At 36.8% G+C, this 19,206-nt stretch overlaps 1 protein-coding gene across 4 annotated transcripts in view; it reads left to right on the plus strand.

Annotated features, from left to right (window-relative positions):
• The window catches only part of efr3a (EFR3 homolog A (S. cerevisiae)), a 72,555-nt gene extending 55,026 nt beyond the window's left edge, over nucleotides 1-17,529 (plus strand). For 2 of the 4 annotated variants that reach the window (XM_055203268.2, XM_055203265.2), the window contains 14 exons: nucleotides 1,121-1,288; nucleotides 1,396-1,510; nucleotides 6,888-6,939; nucleotides 7,990-8,162; nucleotides 8,262-8,337; nucleotides 8,444-8,605; nucleotides 8,736-8,867; nucleotides 8,967-9,034; nucleotides 10,346-10,476; nucleotides 12,965-13,050; nucleotides 13,141-13,189; nucleotides 13,285-13,388; nucleotides 15,059-15,108; nucleotides 15,214-17,529. In XM_055203268.2, the coding sequence (XP_055059243.2) occupies nucleotides 1,121-1,288; nucleotides 1,396-1,510; nucleotides 6,888-6,939; nucleotides 7,990-8,162; nucleotides 8,262-8,337; nucleotides 8,444-8,605; nucleotides 8,736-8,867; nucleotides 8,967-9,034; nucleotides 10,346-10,476; nucleotides 12,965-13,050; nucleotides 13,141-13,189; nucleotides 13,285-13,388; nucleotides 15,059-15,108; nucleotides 15,214-15,319 (1,472 nt within the window). In that variant the 3' untranslated portion in view covers nucleotides 15,320-17,529. The remainder of the gene's footprint in view (nucleotides 1-1,120; nucleotides 1,289-1,395; nucleotides 1,511-6,887; nucleotides 6,940-7,989; nucleotides 8,163-8,261; nucleotides 8,338-8,443; nucleotides 8,606-8,735; nucleotides 8,868-8,966; nucleotides 9,035-10,345; nucleotides 10,477-12,964; nucleotides 13,051-13,140; nucleotides 13,190-13,284; nucleotides 13,389-15,058; nucleotides 15,109-15,213) is intronic. The other 2 variants (XM_055203266.2, XM_055203267.2) reach the window with 2 other exon arrangements.
• The last annotated feature ends 1,677 nt before the right edge of the window (nucleotides 17,530-19,206 follow it).

The raw sequence follows: 19,206 nt of genomic DNA on the forward strand, positions 1-19,206 counted from the left end.
TGTGAAGATTTTACAAATAACTTACTTTATCTGTAAGCTTCATTATTTTTTTTTTAAATTAATGTGCCCTCTTGATTTAGCATAATCTTAAATAAAAAACACAAATCTCCTTCCCTCCTCGAAACAATCTCTATTTAGTCCGGTCACGAGGAATGGCGGTAGTGCGGGCCCCGGAAAAACATTGCAACGATTAGCAAATAGCAACATGACCTAACTTCCAACGATCCAATCAATTCTCGATGGACGAAATCAAGTACCGCCCTACTTTTTTCTCATTTCAGAGACTGTTTTACTCAAATTTAAGTCACAATAAAACAGTCCCTCCAGAAAAACGTGATCATGCGATCGCATGATTCAATGCATAATCAACCAAAGTCTGCATATTTATGCGATGGCCGCATTTTTTAAATATGCCGCACTTTCGCAGCATAAATTGCCGATTTCTGCTCGCAAAATATGCGGGGCTTGCATGATTTCATAATCCACACATTTTTGTAGCAAAAAGTCATATAAATCTTAGGAAGTGACGTACTGTAAGGAAGTGACGCGACGTGAACATCAATGAAAAGCTGCAAATAGTTTTTGTAAGTTCACACAGTTTTACAAGTTCCTGCAATTTAGACACATTTTTATTTGGCAAAAAATTGCATAAATATCCCGCATATTCCATTGCATTTTTTAAGAAAACGTGCCACAAGATCAAGGATTTTTGCCCGCAACAATAAAAAAAACTGCGTTTTTTTTCTAGGAGGACTGATAAGACAATCGCTACGTCCATTTTATTGTGACTCTTAAGCATAAGGGATTTGTCAAATAAACTTCCACAGTCAGTCTACTTTCATACATGTTTGCTGTTTAATATTTATGAGAAGAGAGGTTTACGATGAGCTCTCTGTGTAGGCGGGGCTTCCCAAAGCAAAACCACAATAAAGGTTTTTGGTTGATAAAATCTGTCTGTTGACAAGGCCTGAAACTCAATTAACACAGAAGGGGTTGCATTTATCGCTTTGCCGAATCAGCTTAGGATGCTGCGTTGCGTACATAAACCATGAGATGACACAAGTCTGTGTTCGTAGTGACTGTGTATTGTTACTTTTCTGATATGTATGCATGTTTTCAGGTCCCACAGTGCTGGAGGTGTTTAACACCCTACTGAAGCATCTCCGTATGAGTGTGGATTTTGAACTAGGCGACAGTTCCCGCAGGAACTCGGCAAGCAGTCAGTCCTCCGCTCGGACGAAAGAGAGCGAGGAGCGCATTGTTCAGAATGCCATCATACAAACCATAGGTTAGGCAAAGATCATATTTACCCTGTTACCCGTGATCTAAGCTGCTGTGACATTTAACTGAACAAAATTCAATAGTATTGATTTATTTGTGTGTGTGTGTGTGTAGGTTTTTTTGGAGGAAATCTTCCAGATTATCAGAGAGCAGAAGTCATGATGTTCATTATGGGGAAAGTTCCTGTGTATGGCACGCCCTGCCACACATTGGACACTGCCAAGATCGGGTACGACTATTTCGATTTGTTCAATTTTATCGAAAGTGACTTACAGGGGGTTCAAGGTCATAACATTTTATGAGTTTTCCATTATAATAGATCTTTGTTTTCCTGGCATTAACTAAACATTTTTTTTTCAATGCATACAGTATTTTAATTTATAATTTTTTTAACAATCTACAAAGCCCTGCGGTACTGCTGCGTACCCCCTGTTAAAGGCCATTGCTTTGAATTATTTATACATGCATGTAACATGACATTGCTTGTTATGTGCATTTTTATGCTCTATTTTGTATTGTCCTTGAGAGTACAAAGATACATACGTAAAATGTTTATCTGATAAGTGCATTGTTAGATTTAAAATTTGCATGCTTTTAAGTATACAAAAGTACAAGTATGCAAATGAAAAGTATTTATACAATGCAATGATAAATGTACATATGGTTAATTCTTTATAATTTGTACAGATTATAACACAAGTACTCCTTAACGTACTGTTTACGTCTTATACTATTTTGAAAGCACTATATAAATCCTCCATTGTTTCCAAACCTTTATTGTCTGGAAGATCCTCAACGGCTATGTTTACATGCACAAAATTTTGTCAATCCGATTGAAGGTTACGACAATAGTTTACATGCCCCCTAAACATTGCAATCTGATTAAAATGTTCATTTGCATGTACATTCTATATAATCCGAAATGAACGTCTGCGCAAGCACACAGCCAGGGTTGCCAGATTCGCGTATCAAAACCATTTGAATGGACATTCAAAACTAGACCAAAGACATCCCAATGACTATTCATAGGGTCCTTGAAATCCTTGAAAGTTTGTGAATCTGGGAGAAAAAAAATTCAAGGCCCTGGGAAGTTTTTGAAAATATACATGCATAGATACAGGTCATTTGAAAGTGCTTGAATCTATTTTACGCAAGAACGTTTTTTTTGGGGGAAAAAATCCAATCCAAAATGTAGTGTAGGAAAATATCATAAAAATTCTAGTTGTTTTTTGTAGCACACATGCTAAACTGTTCGCTTTAAATGCTTATATCGTCTGTATGCGAATGTTGATTCATACCAAAATGCTTTTTTGCATAGTTGTGTTTGACACATGAAAACCTTTTGGGTTACATATGTGCTGTTCCCTGAGAAGGGAACGAGACGTTGGCTCTCCCTTGCCCTACTTCATGCGTCCCTGTAACGCCGTCTTTGGCAATATTTCAGATAGCGATATACTTCCTGGCATCCACATCACCCTGTCTTTGCCATTAAGCCTCACCATTGGTTGAATTTGATATACACATTCAGGGGCACTTACCCCTGGAGGCGTCCCCATAGTGTCACCACATTGATGCAGCATGAGTTTCCCTAAAAAGGGAACTGTAACAATGTATCTTAAAAGGTAACACAATGTAACCTTGCTCTCACTTGAAATGTGTCCCCACGTTAAGTCCTTGAATTTGAGGGTATTGGACCTGGAAAGTCCTTGAAAGATCGTTGAATTTGAAGTAAGCCAAGGTATGGGAACCTAATACCCCAAATACCAATAACTAATCAACAAAATCCTTTCATCTTTAACACGCAGAAAAAAGTAACTGTTGGAAACAGTTTAAACAGTAGCCCAAATTTGAACTCGAAACAAAGCAGAGGATTTGGCAACGCCACCCAGTGCACAGCATCTCTCGCTGAGTTCACGCTTTATCTCTGGATAAAAGTCAAAGTTGAATTGGAGAAAGTCGTTCTTAATGAGTTTTCAGATATAGGCAAAGAAAACACACTTTTCGAAAGGCACAACGCTATTTATTGCTTTATGTAGCCTAATCTTATGAAAGTACACGTGAAGCTATAGAATGTACAGCGTGTGACCCCATTACCTTAATAATGCATGTTGCCATTGCTTTGCTATTGCATGTTTTTGTGACGAGAATCATGTGATACGTACTGCTTACTGAATATCGTGTTGCATTATCATATAATTCAAATAGTTTTACATGGCTTACATTTACACAACTCATCATTTCTGTTGCATGAGTTTTTAAACAAATAGCAGAGTCTAAATCTTTGCCAAGTAGGGGAGAGCGGGGCACAACCTTTTCATTCAAAAAAATATTTGCGTTTGAGTAATAAAATTTTTACACAAGCAACACACATCTCTGCTACAAATGAACATTTGAAGTTTGTTTCTATTACTTACCATTCTTGGACAATTACACCAAACGTGACAGAAGTACAAACGTTGCAACTTACCCCATAGGTGGGGTTAATTATAACGGGCAGGGGGTTAGTTGTAACACTTGCTAAAAAAATTACTTTGCAGGCAAATATTTTAATACTATTTTGTAGGGATGCTAATATCAGTTAATTTTCCCGACCGACAACCGTATCTTCTAAACCGAACATTAACCGTTAACTGATAAGATTTTAATATGAAATTGTCATTCAGTAAAAATACAGTTGACGGTTGTATGTGAACTAGTAAAAACAAAAGATTTAATTTGAACGTGCAAACAGCAGCGACAGATCAACAACAGAACCAGGATTCATACATTATCAGATATTCACGCAAAATATTTACCTTATTAAAAAGCACGCGATCAGTCCAGAGGATTAATATCCAAAAAGGGCAGATTGTCTCCGTTTCATCTACCACAGTGGTCATTTCTAAAGCAGGATGCTTTTCAGAAAGTTTTGTTTTTGCGTCGTCTTTCTCCGTTTGTGCTAAAAGAGAGATGTTTATGGAACAGAGCATGTGAGCGGAGTGGTAATATTTCCATCAGAGCGCATTTCCGAAGTTTCCGCTCCGCTCGCTCAATACGCAGCACCGCTCGCTCATCCCAGTATGCTTTGGTAATTTGATAGTTCGAGAATCTATAGCAATAAGTTATGGAGTTCAAATATTGTTTTAATGAAGTCGCCAGCCTTATATAGAAATGAAACTAAGATGACAGTATAAATGTAGCGTCGTCTGCATCTAGATGCAGTTTTAAAGATGAAAATTACTTTAATCTAACTGATCAACACAAATACAAAGCGCCATAACTGATTGCTTACCAGCATTAAAACCACTTAAAATAAAAACCTGTATAGTTCTCCGCTCCGTGGATGAGGAAGCTTCAGCCAAAAACGCCGGTGCCTTTAGTATTAACTGACTGAACACTTGACTCTTCCATGGACATTTAGATATTAATTTTTTTCATCAACAGCATGCGATGAACATTATAAACATTGATGATAATCTCTGCCGACTCGACTGATTCAGCACGTCCTCTATTTTACAGAGTCCGCTTAATTAACGGCTTTTCGTTCGGTCCACGTGAGCTAAACATTTTTGTTCTGTAATTTGCTCTCGCGTAGGCTATATTTCTACATATTTTCGACCAAGTAACACTCGGGATAAAATGTAAGTTGTTTTAGATAGCATTTAAGCTTCTGAAATGTTGACAAATCAGTCTGACTAAAATGATCTATCCAGATGAATTTAGCCAAAATAATGATTTATTCGTTTTCATACTATATTAGATACACGTTAATTTAGCTACTAATATACTATTGAAAATGCCATAAAATAAATACTCATGGCCTTCTGTATTGCATTCGTTTTGTACATTTACAGGTTCATAAATACTGTCTAATTTTAATTTCTTTAAGACACAGCTGTGTTCTGTATTTACTGATGCACTGTAAATTTGCACTTTGCACTTGAAATTGTTCTTCAATTTATTTTAGTTTTTTCAAATAATATATTTATATAATAGTATAGTTCGTTGGGGAACGAATTATTATAATATTTCGTAATTACTTATTACATTTATTATTACTTAAAATTGTGAATTAGTAAAACGTGGATGTCGTGGAAACAATTTGTTAATTTGAATTATATCCGGAGCACCGTATCAGTTAAACTAGGTCTAATAGCCAACACACAACTGTACATAACTGCGATATATCAGCTAATACTTTAATTAAATGCAATTATCCAAGAACGTCAGTACAGAAATTTTTTTTTATGTCGGAGCGGGATCTGAATGGGAATTGGTTTATTTGCTAGCGTGAGCGGAAAGTTAACGGAGCGCTTGCTTGGGCGGTGAGCGACTGAGTGGAGCGCTTGAAAAGTAGAGCGGAATATTTAGGGGAGCTTCGCTCACATGTGGTCCGGGACACGCGCGCGTCTCCGTTCAGCTTCCAAACACGCATACAAATGATCAGACCGTCAGGGCAGCAATCATTTGTGTCATTTACAGGACATTCACAAATTAAAGATAGAAAAGTGGCGAAATGTCTGTCGGCTCATGACGACACGCACCATGTATTAACAAATATTTTTTTTATTTTAACTGATAATGTTAATCGGTCATACATTCTTACCTTCGGTTAACGGTTAAACGGTCAATGTGAGCATCCCTACTATTTTGTCTATATATTTGAAGTGGATACTGTTTATATATCTGTCTATAATCGACAGGTATCCAGACTGTATTCATTCATCCAGCCGTTTTCTTATAATAGTTCAATTATAAATGGATACAAATGTCTAAATATGTGAGAAAAAGCAGCACAATTATGACAAAACATTTTTATATGTGACCCAGTCTGTAATAACCATCCTACAGTTTCAAAATCAAATTCTGAGATAATGAGCATCAAAGTCTGATTTTAGTCATTCATTTCATTATGATTTCAATCTTTGACGTGACCTTATTCCATCAATATTAAAGATATGAACAAAAATAAATTTGACACCCGATTTTTGATAAAAACAGGCACATTTATTTTGTTGGCAGCCAGTAATCATTCATGTGTAGCCTATTTAAAACAAAGACAAGAATTACACTAACGTTAGCGGTTTTCATTATGTAAGTGCTGAGGGGTTAGTTGTAACACAGCGTTACAATTAACCTCGCTGGGTCAAAATATTTTCAATCCCACCAAAAAAAGTTGCTAAGAGCTGCAGACAAATTTCAAAATGATGCTATGTGTTAGTCAACAAGACACTGATTAATATGACTTAGCAATGGATTTGGTATCTTACACACCCAACTTAGAAACCTAAAAAAAAGATAAGATGAAAATATTTACTTACATGCCACCAAAACACTCGTTCATCAATAACTCTCTGGAAAAACATTATACATTTCCAATAATTTGTGGAAGATCGTCTTTTGGCAGAATGAAAAAAATACCGGAAAAACAAAACGCTCAACCCTGTGCAACAATGTAAACAGTCCGTGTTACACTTAACCCTGCATTAGTTTTTGCCCTGCATACCCCTACCTTATGGGATCACTTGAATTTTGAGTGGTAATTGCTGGTTTTCAATTTGGTATGCAGACATTTTTAATACAAAGCAGGTGATAATAATACTGATATTTAAATTCTCCTCTTTTAGGCAACAGGGCACCAAGAGAATCCAGGCGATGCTCCTCAGTTCTCTCATTATGGTAAAACTCTTTTTGTATCTCTCTGTGTATGAGGCAGTGTTGTAGTAAACTCACTTAAACTGTTGTCGAGTCGAAGGTCATAACTGGTGAAGATCTCAGGCTTTCTTCCAATCTGAGCTTGTGTAAAACCTTTACACACTCGCACTCCCTCCAGGAGTTTTAAAAGGTTCCTCGACAGCAGACCACACAGATCATAGCACCAGTTTACTGCTGCCCCCGTGGCTTTTCCTGTCCTTTGTGAATGTCCAATTATGCCTCCGAAAAGACTGCCGGGTTCATGGCCGGTTTTAGATAGGGCAACTTTCATAAGCGTTGTTGCCCGGCAACAAGCAGGAAATGGGCCGCAGGTTGATGGTTATTTTGGATGCCCCTGCTGCTCATTTTTTGTCTGACGGAAAGTTTCTTCACTTTTATTTCTAATTATACATTTACGCATTTAGCAGAAGCTTTAATTTAAAGCGAGTCATGGGACATATCAGTATGTGTTCCCTAAGGATCGAAACTATGACCTTTGCACTGCCAATTGAGCTACAGGAACACTGCTGTTATTTACACTTACTGATATACAGCGGGCAAAATAAGTATTTGACAAATTAGCATTGTTATCATTAATGGGATTTCTGAACATCAAAGTACACAACAGAGGCCCAGGGAACCTTTTGTGTGAAAGAATGGGCCAGAATCACTCCTGAGCAATGCAGACGACTGGTCTCTCCATACAAGATGCGTCTAGAAGCTGTAATCACCAAAAAAGGCTTTTCTACAAAGTATTAAATAAAGTGTGTTCAATACTTACTTATTCCCTGTGTCATTTCACTTTATTTATTACGACTCAACTTGTATACTTAAATGTTCTGATTTCTTTGTATTAATTCAATATTTGGCTTGAAATGTTGTGTCAATAGCCCACTTAGAAATCCCCTTACTGATAAAAATGCTGATGTGTCAACTACTTATTTTCCCCACTGTATGTAACGCAGTCCTATCTTTCACTGTGTGTATTAAAGTATAATGGTAAAGTTTATATCTAATGGGTTTGTGTGTGTGTAGGTGACATCAGGGTTTAAGTGTAAGACGATGTGTGCTGGTTTACCCGCGGCGTTTCTGGAACCGCTGTGCTCCATCTCTCTGATGGAGGACAGTGAGCTTCGGCAACATGTCCTGGAGATCTTGCACAACATCATCGATCGTCATGATAACCGAGCCAAACTCCGGGGCATAAGGTATCGATTACTGCATACTTAAAATTCTTCATATGACCAAATGTGTGTCAGTATCTGAGTGGGTTTAGTAATGTGTTTGTTTTTCTTTTGTGTGTGTAGGATTATCCCTAATGTGGCTGCTCTGAAGATCAAGAGAGAAAAAATATCCAAACAAGATATAACATTCATGAAGAAGGTACAATATTTCACATCACAGACAGCACAATTACACATATCCAAAACGTCAGTATTTAAAACAATTTTCTCTCTCTCTCTCTCTCTCTCTCTCTCTCTCTCTCCAGCATGGACAGCAGTTATACAGACACATCTATCTGGGCTGTAAGGAGGACGATAACGTGCAGAAAAACTTTGAGCTCCTCTTTACGGCTTTGGCTCTGATCACTATTGAACTGGCCAATGAGGAGGTGGTGATTGACCTCTTACGTCTGTCTCTCACCTTACAGGTGGGTGTGTTATTTGTACCTGATTTTCACAATTGTGTTTAGACCAACTAATTGAATCTTAAGTAAATCTGGCTTGGACTCCAGCTGTGACTTCCTGTTATTCTAATCTCTGTGCTCTGATTGGCTAAAGGATATGGCCCTGACCAATGAGGAGAGCATGCCTATGTTTATTCGCTGTGGCATCATGGCGTTGGTCGCCGCTTATCTCAACTTTCTCAGTCAGATGATTGCAAATCCTGCTTTTTGCCAACACGTCAGTAAGGTAAACACACACGTTTACACTTCACACACACACACACACACACACACACACACACACACACACACACAAATATACATCCTTTAAATATTACCCTTACAGTTGATCGAGCTGAGGAATCTAGAAGCTCCATACCTGCTTCCTGAACACATTTTCAGGGAGAAGTGTGGGTGAGTATTACTGTACCAAAAACTATTTTGTATACATTCATATCATATCATCCATGTTTAAGTGCTATAACTGGGTCCCCAGTGCTTTTATTAAAACAAAAAATGTGAAAAAGAAGAACCCAGTAACTTAATTTTGGTAATTCATTCTCTGCAACCATGTGAAAAAATAGGTAATTGAAATTTGGCTCCCCATGTGATGTCAGAAGGGGATAATACCGCTCCTTCTGCACTATCCAACCACGGCACTGCCATTTAGTGCAGAGATCAGCTCATTTGCATTTAAAAGGACACAGCCAAAAACTGCACATTTTTGCTCACACCTACAAAGTGGTGATTTGATCTTATAATAAATTATCTATATGATATTTTAAACTAGAACTTCACATACGTACTCTGTCTGGGGAGACGAAATATTTATTTGACATATTTAAAAAGTCTTTTGAAATGTCCCCTTTGAAGGTCACATAATATGGCAATTTTTCAAAATGTAATATTAGTCTCAGGTGTTCCTAGAATGTGCCTGTGAAGTTTCAGGCATTATGTTATAGCATTTTTGGGTGTTTAGCACAAATTGCATTTGTGTGTTTTTTGAGTGCATTTTGTATGATTGTGGGTGGGGCCTGTGCAAAGTGACATCAGTTTGCTTAGAAAACGCCAAAAGATTAAGACTGTTGAGGTTTTACAGGGATTTACAAAAAAGAAATGGGCAAATTATTATTAATAATTCAAGGGAGTTGTGTACACAATTATGTTCAAACAACATTTAAAAGTGAATTTCTTATATTAGGTGATCTTTAACTCTTTCCCCACCAGCATTTTTCATGATTTTCACAAAAGTTTAATGCCTTTCAGAAAATGCTCCTCTTTAAATATGTAAACATACAATATATTAAATGAAAGAATATTCATGAAAGAATATTGCAGATATGTGGGAATTTATCTTTGTCTATAAGCAAATAAAAGTGAACAAACACTAAAGAGCTGAAATCAACTTAACCATTTAATCTGAACTGTCTTTCAATGGCTTGCCATCCACTTAACACAATGCAGGCATATTTAGTAATAAAATTAGAGAAATTGTCATTGGGAGAAACTTAAACAATGCTTAAACAATGCCAACGTCATATGCCAAACCTGAAAATACTTCCAGGTTTTATACGTTGCGGAAGTGTGCCACCTGGTGGATAATATTGCTATATAGCGGATTGACGAGATAACTTGTCAATGGTGGGGAAAGAGTTAAAAAGTCTATGTTATATTTCTATTTAAACAGGTATGTAAACGTGTGTATGTGTGTTCTTTTTTTATCAGACTGCCAGACTCTCTGGATCGTGATGACACTGGTCTTTATTTTCAACCAGCTGATCTGGCAGAGGCTCTTACTACTCTACCTGGATATAGTGTAGAGAGACTGGCTACACCTTACATTCCCCAGGTTACAGGTAAACACACACTCTTTAATATTGCACACAAATATAGCCATTTAGGCATAATTATTTTAATTCTGAATCTTAATAAGTATTGTTTTAAATGGTTCACTTCATTTTAAAGAAAACGCTTTCTTTTAACTCTTTCCCAGCGTTTTTTTTTTTTTATTGCCAGCCATGTGATTTTCACAGAAGTTTAATGCCTTCCAGAAAATATACAATATATTAATTAAAGAACAAACACTCTGCATTAAAAAAAATAAAACTTGTTTTATAAGGTGGGTAAGAGCGGCACCTAGTGAATAATAGCAGAAATATGAATTGCCGTAAATACTTGTCATTGCCAGGGGAGGGTTTTTTATTTTTTTTATTTACGATATAACTCGTCAATTGCGGGAAAGAGTTAATTTTTTGGTAAATATTTTATTTACTTTTTTTAACTGAAATGATTCAGGTTTTGGTGATTTAACCAATGATGCACATGCAGGGACAACTCATTTTAACCAATAATATCATACATACAGCATAACCTGTGACTCAGTCTTGGAAAACCTAGCTTAAGTCATTTTTTGTGATTTACTATTAGCGCTTTTCCATTGCATAGTACCCCACGGTTTGGGTCAGGTCGGGTCAGATCACCTCACTTTGGCTTGGTTAGCTTTTCTATCGAGTTTAGTAACACTTCAGAGTGGGAGCGATTATAGGCGTGTCGTTATATTTGCTCTGCCCACTGCTGTGACATCATACAAGTGAGAGCGTTGTTGCACATTCCCATATATTTATTTATTTCTCAGTCTGCCACAAAATTTTAATTGACCACCATAAATAGATGTTTGCACATCACGTTTATCACTACCTCTGTCTCACATGACAGTTTCTGTTCAAACTCTCATGGCGTTGGTCGACGCGCTCCGCTGAGTCTCATTTAAGTTGCGTTAAAGCATATATGCGGACGTGCATGTCGTGAATATGCCGCCACAAATCGCAAGTCTGGAAAAAAACTGGTATGGTGTTCCTGATTCTCAACCTGTGGATGTTTTTCATCGCTAAAAGGGAGTTTGGGAACTTACAGCAAAGCACAGATGACAACAGGTTTACTTGAGAGAGCGCAAGCTAGCATGAAGGTAAAGTTAATCTTTTACATTATAGCGATAATGCTGGTATTGGTTCTACAATATTGGGTACTACAAACTGAACCTAGTGGAAAAGCTTCGAAAAGTAAGCAGACCCAAACCAAATCGTGGGGTACTACGCAATGTAAAAGCGCCATAAATTGACTGAGTAAGGTTATGTCAAAGATTGAAATCAGTAAGTGACATCAAGCCTTGGTGCTCCTATTCTAATAATTACATTGAGACTTTAGCCTGGATATTGGTTTATTTTCATGATTTAATCGTAAAACAGGGTGTGAATGACATTTAATGTCTTTAAACAGTTACTTTCACTTACTTTTCCTTTCCACAATCCAGCTGCTGAAACAACCCACAAGACTGCAACACAATGCTCTGAAATAATAGTTCAACTTCTAATTTCTAATCTAAACGTATTCCACATGAATTCATTCGTCTTTCTGCTCAGCTTTGCCTCGTCTGTGTTTTTCTCTGTGTGTTTGCACTGTAGTTCTGTATACGGTAGGAAAGATTCTGCACAGATGCAAACAAACATCCAGAGGTACATTTATTGAGTTAGTGAGCTCACAAATCTGTGCTTGTGTTTAGTAAGTTCACTAAATGGTAATAATATGTAGTTAGCAGCATCTCCCAGCAATCCTCCATCAGAAATCCACCTGTTACCATGACTACTAGTAGACTTCCTCTTCTCTGTAGCCACAGTGAAATATTCCTGTAAGTCGTAATAGTGTTGTTAATTGACTCCCAGCGGGGGACTGAAGTATAAATATATGGTATGTGATGTGTTGAATTAGTCCTGTTTAACTAGTTTGGTGTTTTGTACGCTGCTTTCGAATGGACTGTGGATCCGGTAGGTGCGAGCACACACTGAGTTGGGTTGCTTGGGTTTCAAGAAGAGCGCTGATTTTGCATGTTTGGACCGAACAGGGGTTTTTAGGGTTGACTCTTTAAACTTGGTGTGTTGACAGTTTACCATAAAAGATAAAAAATTACTTAAATAGATAAAATAATGAAACATGCAAATGAATGATTATGACGTTTTTTGAATGTACATTTTAAATGATGCAACTCCTGAGATGTTTGTGGAGTTAAAAAGTCAAACCCTTATTTGACATCGCTACTCTTTTTTTGAAACTCTCACTTTTAGTGGTTTTTCAAAACTTGATTCATTCAATGTGTTTTGGTGACCTGCATTTCTTCTGTTTAATTTCACCATGCTTTTGCATTTGCAACTTTTCATTTGTTAAACATGAGCAGTAACCCATTATTTGCTGCTACTAATTTATTGGTTCTTATGTGGCACAACTTTATAATGATTTGAATTATATGATCACATTAAGCGTAGTTTACTTATATTGAGTTTTGACCTACAGATGAAGACCGTATGCAGCGGAGGAAGAGTTTTGTAGACACCATTTCTCTCCAGGTTGACATCATTTCCAACAGCTTACCTGATCAGGTATGAAAAACATGCACATCTGAATGGTTAAATATGATGATTAACGTCCAAAAAATAAATAAAATCAACACATGCATGTTTATCCTACAGTCTCATCTTGCAGAGGAGATTACATTTGAGACCCTGAAGAAGGCCATTGGTATGTTTGGTTTAACATTTACTTAGCGTTTGTATGCATATTTCTGCATGTGTTACTTTCTATAAGTTAGTGAGATGTTTCTTCATCTTTTTTAGATACCACAGGTCTGGAGGAACAAGAGAGAGAGAGGAGACGACAGGTGATGGAGAAGTTTCAGAAAGCTCCGTTTGAGGAGATAGCAGCACACTGCGAATCCAAGGTACTTTGTGGGTACAGGTTGTTACACTTTGGGGGGCTAAAGGCTGAAGTTTTCATGCACATTCATGCATTTTTATCAGTAAGGGAATTTCTAAGTGGGCTATTGACACAAAAATTCAAATACCATCAAGCCAAATATTGAATTCATACAAAAAAGCAACAACATTTAAGTATACAAGTTGAGTCATAATAAATAAAGTAAAATGCTACAGGGAATAAGTATTAAACACATAAAGAGAACAAGATGCAAAATGGCATAGAAAGCCAGGAGATCACCTGAAATCTGTCAGTATTGAGAGAGAACCCCTGCCCCCTATCAGTACTAAATGATATCAGCTGCTTTAGTACTAATTGATGGCCTATAAAGGCTTCTCATTACCCAGGAGGCACACAGGAAAGTCTTCATGATGGGTAAAAGCAAAGAACTCTCTCAAGATCTTTGTAATCTCGTCGTTGAAAAGCATTTTGAGGGGAATGGTTATAGGTGCATTTCCAGAATGCTGAATGTTCCTGTGAGCACTGTGGGGGCAATTATCTGGAAATAGAAAGAGCATCACTTCATCATAAACTGGCCACGATCAGGTGCTCCATGTAAGATCCCTGTCTGAGGACTCCAAAGAACAATCAGGAGAGCAAAGAACCACTCAGGCAGAATTTCATGAAGACCTTGCATCAGCAGGTACTGTTGTTTCAAAGAAAACTATAAGCAATGCACTGAACTGTCATGGCATCCATGCACGCTCACCACGCAAGACTCCATTGCTGAACAAAACCCATGTTGAGGCTTGGTTAAGGTTTGCGAAAGAGCATTTGGAGAAGCCAGTGGATTATTGGGAGACCCAGTATGGTCAGATGAAAGCAAAATTAAACTTTTTGGCAGTCATTCTGCATGTTTGCACAACATGTTTGGAGAAGAAATGGCACTGCCCACCACCCCAAGAACACCATACCAACACTTAAATTTGGGGGTGGAAGCATCATGGTTTGGGGCTGCTTTTCATCAAGGGGTACTGGCAGAAGGAACCGTCAAGATTTAAAGACCATTTGTGTGGAAGAATGGGTCAGAATCACTCCTGAGCAATGCAGATGACTGGTCCTTCCATACGAGAGGCGTCTAGAAGCTGTAATCCCCAACAAAGGCTTTTCTACAAAGTATTAAATAAAGTGTGTTCAATACTTATTCCCTGTGTCATTTCACTTTATTTATTATGACTCAACTTGTATACTTAAATGTTCTAATTTCTTTGTATGGATTCAATATTTGGCTTGATGGCTACATCTGGTGTCAATAGCCCACTTAGAAATCCTCTTACTGATGGAAATGCTGATGTGTCAAATACTTATTTTCCCCGCTGGATGTCATTACCATGTACAGAACTCTTACTATTCATCTATACCAAAATAAATACAATTTATCTATGTGTGTTGGTTGTAAAATCCCATTTTAATGTATTACTATTTAATTGAATGGTTTACCAATCATGTCTACATTAAGTCAGATTTGCTTATACAATTAGACATGAGGCCATTAACCAGACCCACAGAACATAAAAAGTTGTATTGGGAGAAACATGGTTGTATTTGTTTCTTTGTTTTAAACATAATCGTTTAAGATGTTGCATGTACATGTGTTCCGCATTTGAATTTTCTTTTTTTCCCTCTTATTTTAAGGCAAACATGCTTCACGATCGCTTGGCTCAGATATTTGAACTCACCATTCGGTAAGCTCACATCATTTACACGTTCTTATTTTATAACTTTTATCTGCTAAATGTCGCTCATCGCAAGTTGGTATTTGATACATCGTTCTGTTCGTTTCTATTCAGCCCGCCTCCAAGCCCGTCGGGCACAGTGACCGTGACATCAGGCCACGCCCAGTACCAGTCTGTGCCAGTCTACGAAATGAAGTTTCCTGACCTTTGCGTGTACTGAATCATGACTATCACACAAACTTGTGATTCAACCACCTACTACAAACCACCATTCTACATCACACGTGGCGTGACCACATACTTGATTCTGTGTTAACCTTTTCAAAAGATTTAATCTTTAATTAAATTCCACTCACCAAGCATAAACATCTTCATGATGCAATTCATGTCCTGGTATGATTCCAGCACTTAACCCCTGCATTTTGCACCAATCAGCACGCAAAGCTTAATACCAGCCATCCAATCATGCACCAGCTCTTTAGTGTCATGTGAATTATTATCATGCATGGTTCTAGAAGGCTCATTTAATGGAAATGACTTCATTAACAATTGAGGGACCTTAAATGCTGCCATTAGTATAAATGCTGGTCAATCTCTTTTTTTCCTCATCGTCATTTGCACATTAAGCCATCATCAGCAGAGAGATTAACTCATGACAGATTTCTGCTTGCTTAAGTCTCTCCTATGTAGATTTTTCTGTACAATATATAGTATAGCTTATTTTTGACAAATCTATATAATTTTAGATGAAATAACCGTTGTGTTCACTTTGCATGGCTTAGTCAGTTCTTCTCAATGTAAACCTCTGTGAGCCTTTAATGTACAAAATTAGCCTTTAAAGTCAATGTTGTGGATGTCAACGTGGACTTTATTTTCTCAGTGAATCACTATTCCTCATTTTGCCTTCACTGTGTCGAGAAACCAAAACATCTGCTTTTTATCACCAAAGAGCTCCGCCCACTCCCTTTCTTTATGGCCACACACTGCCGCCAATCAAATCGTGAGCCAATCAGAAATTAAATTTAGATGGTGAGAATACTGCAATATTTGTCTCTTTGTATTGGGTGCAAGAGACATATTTAATAATACTTGATTAGCTCGTAAGATTTCTAGCAGAATGGGATTGGAAAACTCTGGAGATAAATATAAATATCCGAAAATCTGCATTCATCAACCAGCTGCTTGTAAATACAGTAGAAGCACAAGGGATTTGTGATGTGTTTTTGCTGTACTTGAGGACAATTTTAGACTTTGAGACAAGTTTTGTGACTGTTAGCTCAAATACAGTAATTTTCTGGAAATGTTTTCATCCGAGCTTCCTGTGGTAGAAGTGAACAATTTCTGTTTATCTGGTTAAAATGCGTGTATGAAAAGCTTTTAACATTTGCTGTAGTACGACTGGTTTTGCTTTGTTTTGTGAACGTAATTGGTATTTGGAAGGGACTGCAAGTTGGGCAGATATGTGTGTTTTCTGCAGGTACGGCGTATATTTATGGGTTGCTTATTGTGGATGATGAAATGTCTTGCAAATCTGCGTTGTGGGATTTGCATGCACAGAAAGTAAAGAATGTCTGTGAAGTATTAAAATGTCAAAGACGCTCAGTAGACTTATTTTCTCTACTAATTTACATAAGCAAGATAACGTGAGATAAAGTCAGTAATCGACATCTGGTCGCTGTATATTTATTTTCGTAAGTTGATGCATTTCAATTGAGGTTGCCCTGCGATCATAAGTGTAAAAACTATGTTCAATGCTGTGATGAAATCAGGCATACGTCTGTAGAAATGTGAAATCGCAAACTAATGTAGATCCATGCAATATATTTTTATGTAATACACAATAAGAATATGATGTTTCATAATGCGAGGCATTTTAGACACATCATCTGTAATGGGTCTGTAGAGATTACTGTGTGTGCGTGTGTGTGTTTTAAAGGGATGTCCTAAGTCATACACATTTTTTTGCATGCTGGTGTTGAATTTTTTGTTAAAATCTTATATCACAGTAAAGGGAAGTCATTCTTACTGTAAATGCTAGTTTCATTTCTGTAACGTTTCAATTATGGAGCATTGGCATTTATCATAGGGTTAAAATCTTTGTTATATCTATAACCATTTTTTTTCTTTGTTAATTGTTAGGAAAATAAGGAATAAGTTAAGTTTGCATTTCATTTTTGTTGGGAATGTGTCAATATGGGACAGTATGGATGCGTGAATGTGGTTATGATTGATATGGCAACATCATGGTAGATTTTGAATGTGTAACATTGTGTGCAATACAAACCATTGAAGTGTTGCTATATGTTACTATAAAATATTTTAGGTGTAATTTAGCCATATCCAGGTTTCTTCAAAATTGTCTGCCATGTTAATGTGCAATGAGATTTTATGTATGACGTAATAGTCTTAAATAAAGATTTTGTATTTAAAGCCTTTTTTGTAAGTGATGGATATTTGTTCAAGATGATTAGGGACCACTTCCCCCTGAAGTTTTATGATTGTAATGCAAAACATAATGCAGTGTTATACAGTAATAATCTATTTAAATATTTGTACAAAAAACACTTTTAAAAAATGATGGTGTCAAAAGGGACAACCCCAATTGTAATTTAATCTATTTTTGGTTGTTTCAACCCAGTGTTGGGTGAAATATAATCAGTGGCGGCTCCTGATTGCTCATTCGAGGGGCGCAAATTCAAAATAAGTGTTTGGAGTGTCATGTGTGTTGCTTGTGTTTTCAAAGTATGTGTCTGTTGGGTCATGTGAACCATGTGCATCACATGTTTTGTCAAAATAAGTGCCTGCTGATGCATTTATGATAAAATAAAATATTTTGACAAAACACGTGATGCACATAGGTTCACTCGACTCGCAGGACACATATTTTGAAAAAAAGAACCACACACATGACGGGCATCCTCGAAAAAAGAAGTAACCGGCCGCCACTGAATATAAACATTTTCTAGGTTAATTTAACCTAAAAGCTTGTTTTATCCCTTTTTGACCAACCAATAACGCAGCATTTTTAGAGTATATAATAAATACTGCTATAATATAGCCTATTTCTAAATTATAGTTATTCATTTTGCAAATATGACAGTAAAGAAAATATATTTTTGCAGAAAAAAGTTAAAAGAAGGTCCAAAAGTTGTCACTAGGACTGTACTTTTTCAAAATCAGGGGCGATACACTTTTGGTACCTTAGCTGTACATACTGGTACCTTAAAGTTTCATATATGTACCAAATTGGGACCTTTTTAAGAGGTACCGTCCCAATGACAACTTTTGTACCTTTTTTCTGAGAAAGTAGCCTACTTAAAAATTTGATGTGTAGATCATACCCGTCAACCCTCCCGTTTTCCCCAGGATTTTCTGGTATTTTTTTCATTCTTTACTGCCAGTTTAAACAATTTCCTGTATTTCTCCTGTATTTTTAGTCTTTCCCACTGGCCGTATTTGATGTTTACTACATTTACCTCTGGTAAAGCAGGCAGCAGTATATCTGTACACTGCAAAAAATTACTTTCTTATTTAGTATTTTTGTCTTGCTTTTGGTCGAAATATCAAAAAATTATTAAATCAAGATATTTTTTCTTGATGAGCAAAATTATTTTAAAAAACAAGGCTATAGTCTTTAGACAAAAAAATTACAATTTAAGTGAATTTGTGCTTAAAACAAGCAAAAATATCTGCCAATGAGGTAACAAAATTTGGCTTGAATTAAGTGTTTAAGAAAAAAGATTTATTTTCTCACCCCATTGGCAGATATTTTTGCTTGTTTTTCTCACCCCATTGGCAGATATTTTTGCTTGTTTTGGGCACAAATTCGCTTGGTTTGTGTATTTTTTGTCTATAATCTAGACTTGTTTTCTTGGTTCGTTTTGCTCATCAAGAAAATGCATCTCAATTTAAGAACTTTTAGACATTTCTACTGAAAACAAGACAAAAATGCTAAGTAAGAAAGTCATTTTTTTGCAGTGTAACATATCACTCAAACGACACCCGTCAATAAAACAGAAGAAAAATTATGAAAAGATTCCCAATGATGAGGGGAAGATGACGAGCCGCGCTCAAAGCTACAACCGCCACCCGCATTAGTGTGCACGT

The sequence above is a fragment of the Misgurnus anguillicaudatus genome, chromosome 2, assembly GCF_027580225.2.
Source record: "Misgurnus anguillicaudatus chromosome 2, ASM2758022v2, whole genome shotgun sequence".
NCBI lineage: Eukaryota > Metazoa > Chordata > Actinopteri > Cypriniformes > Cobitidae > Misgurnus > Misgurnus anguillicaudatus.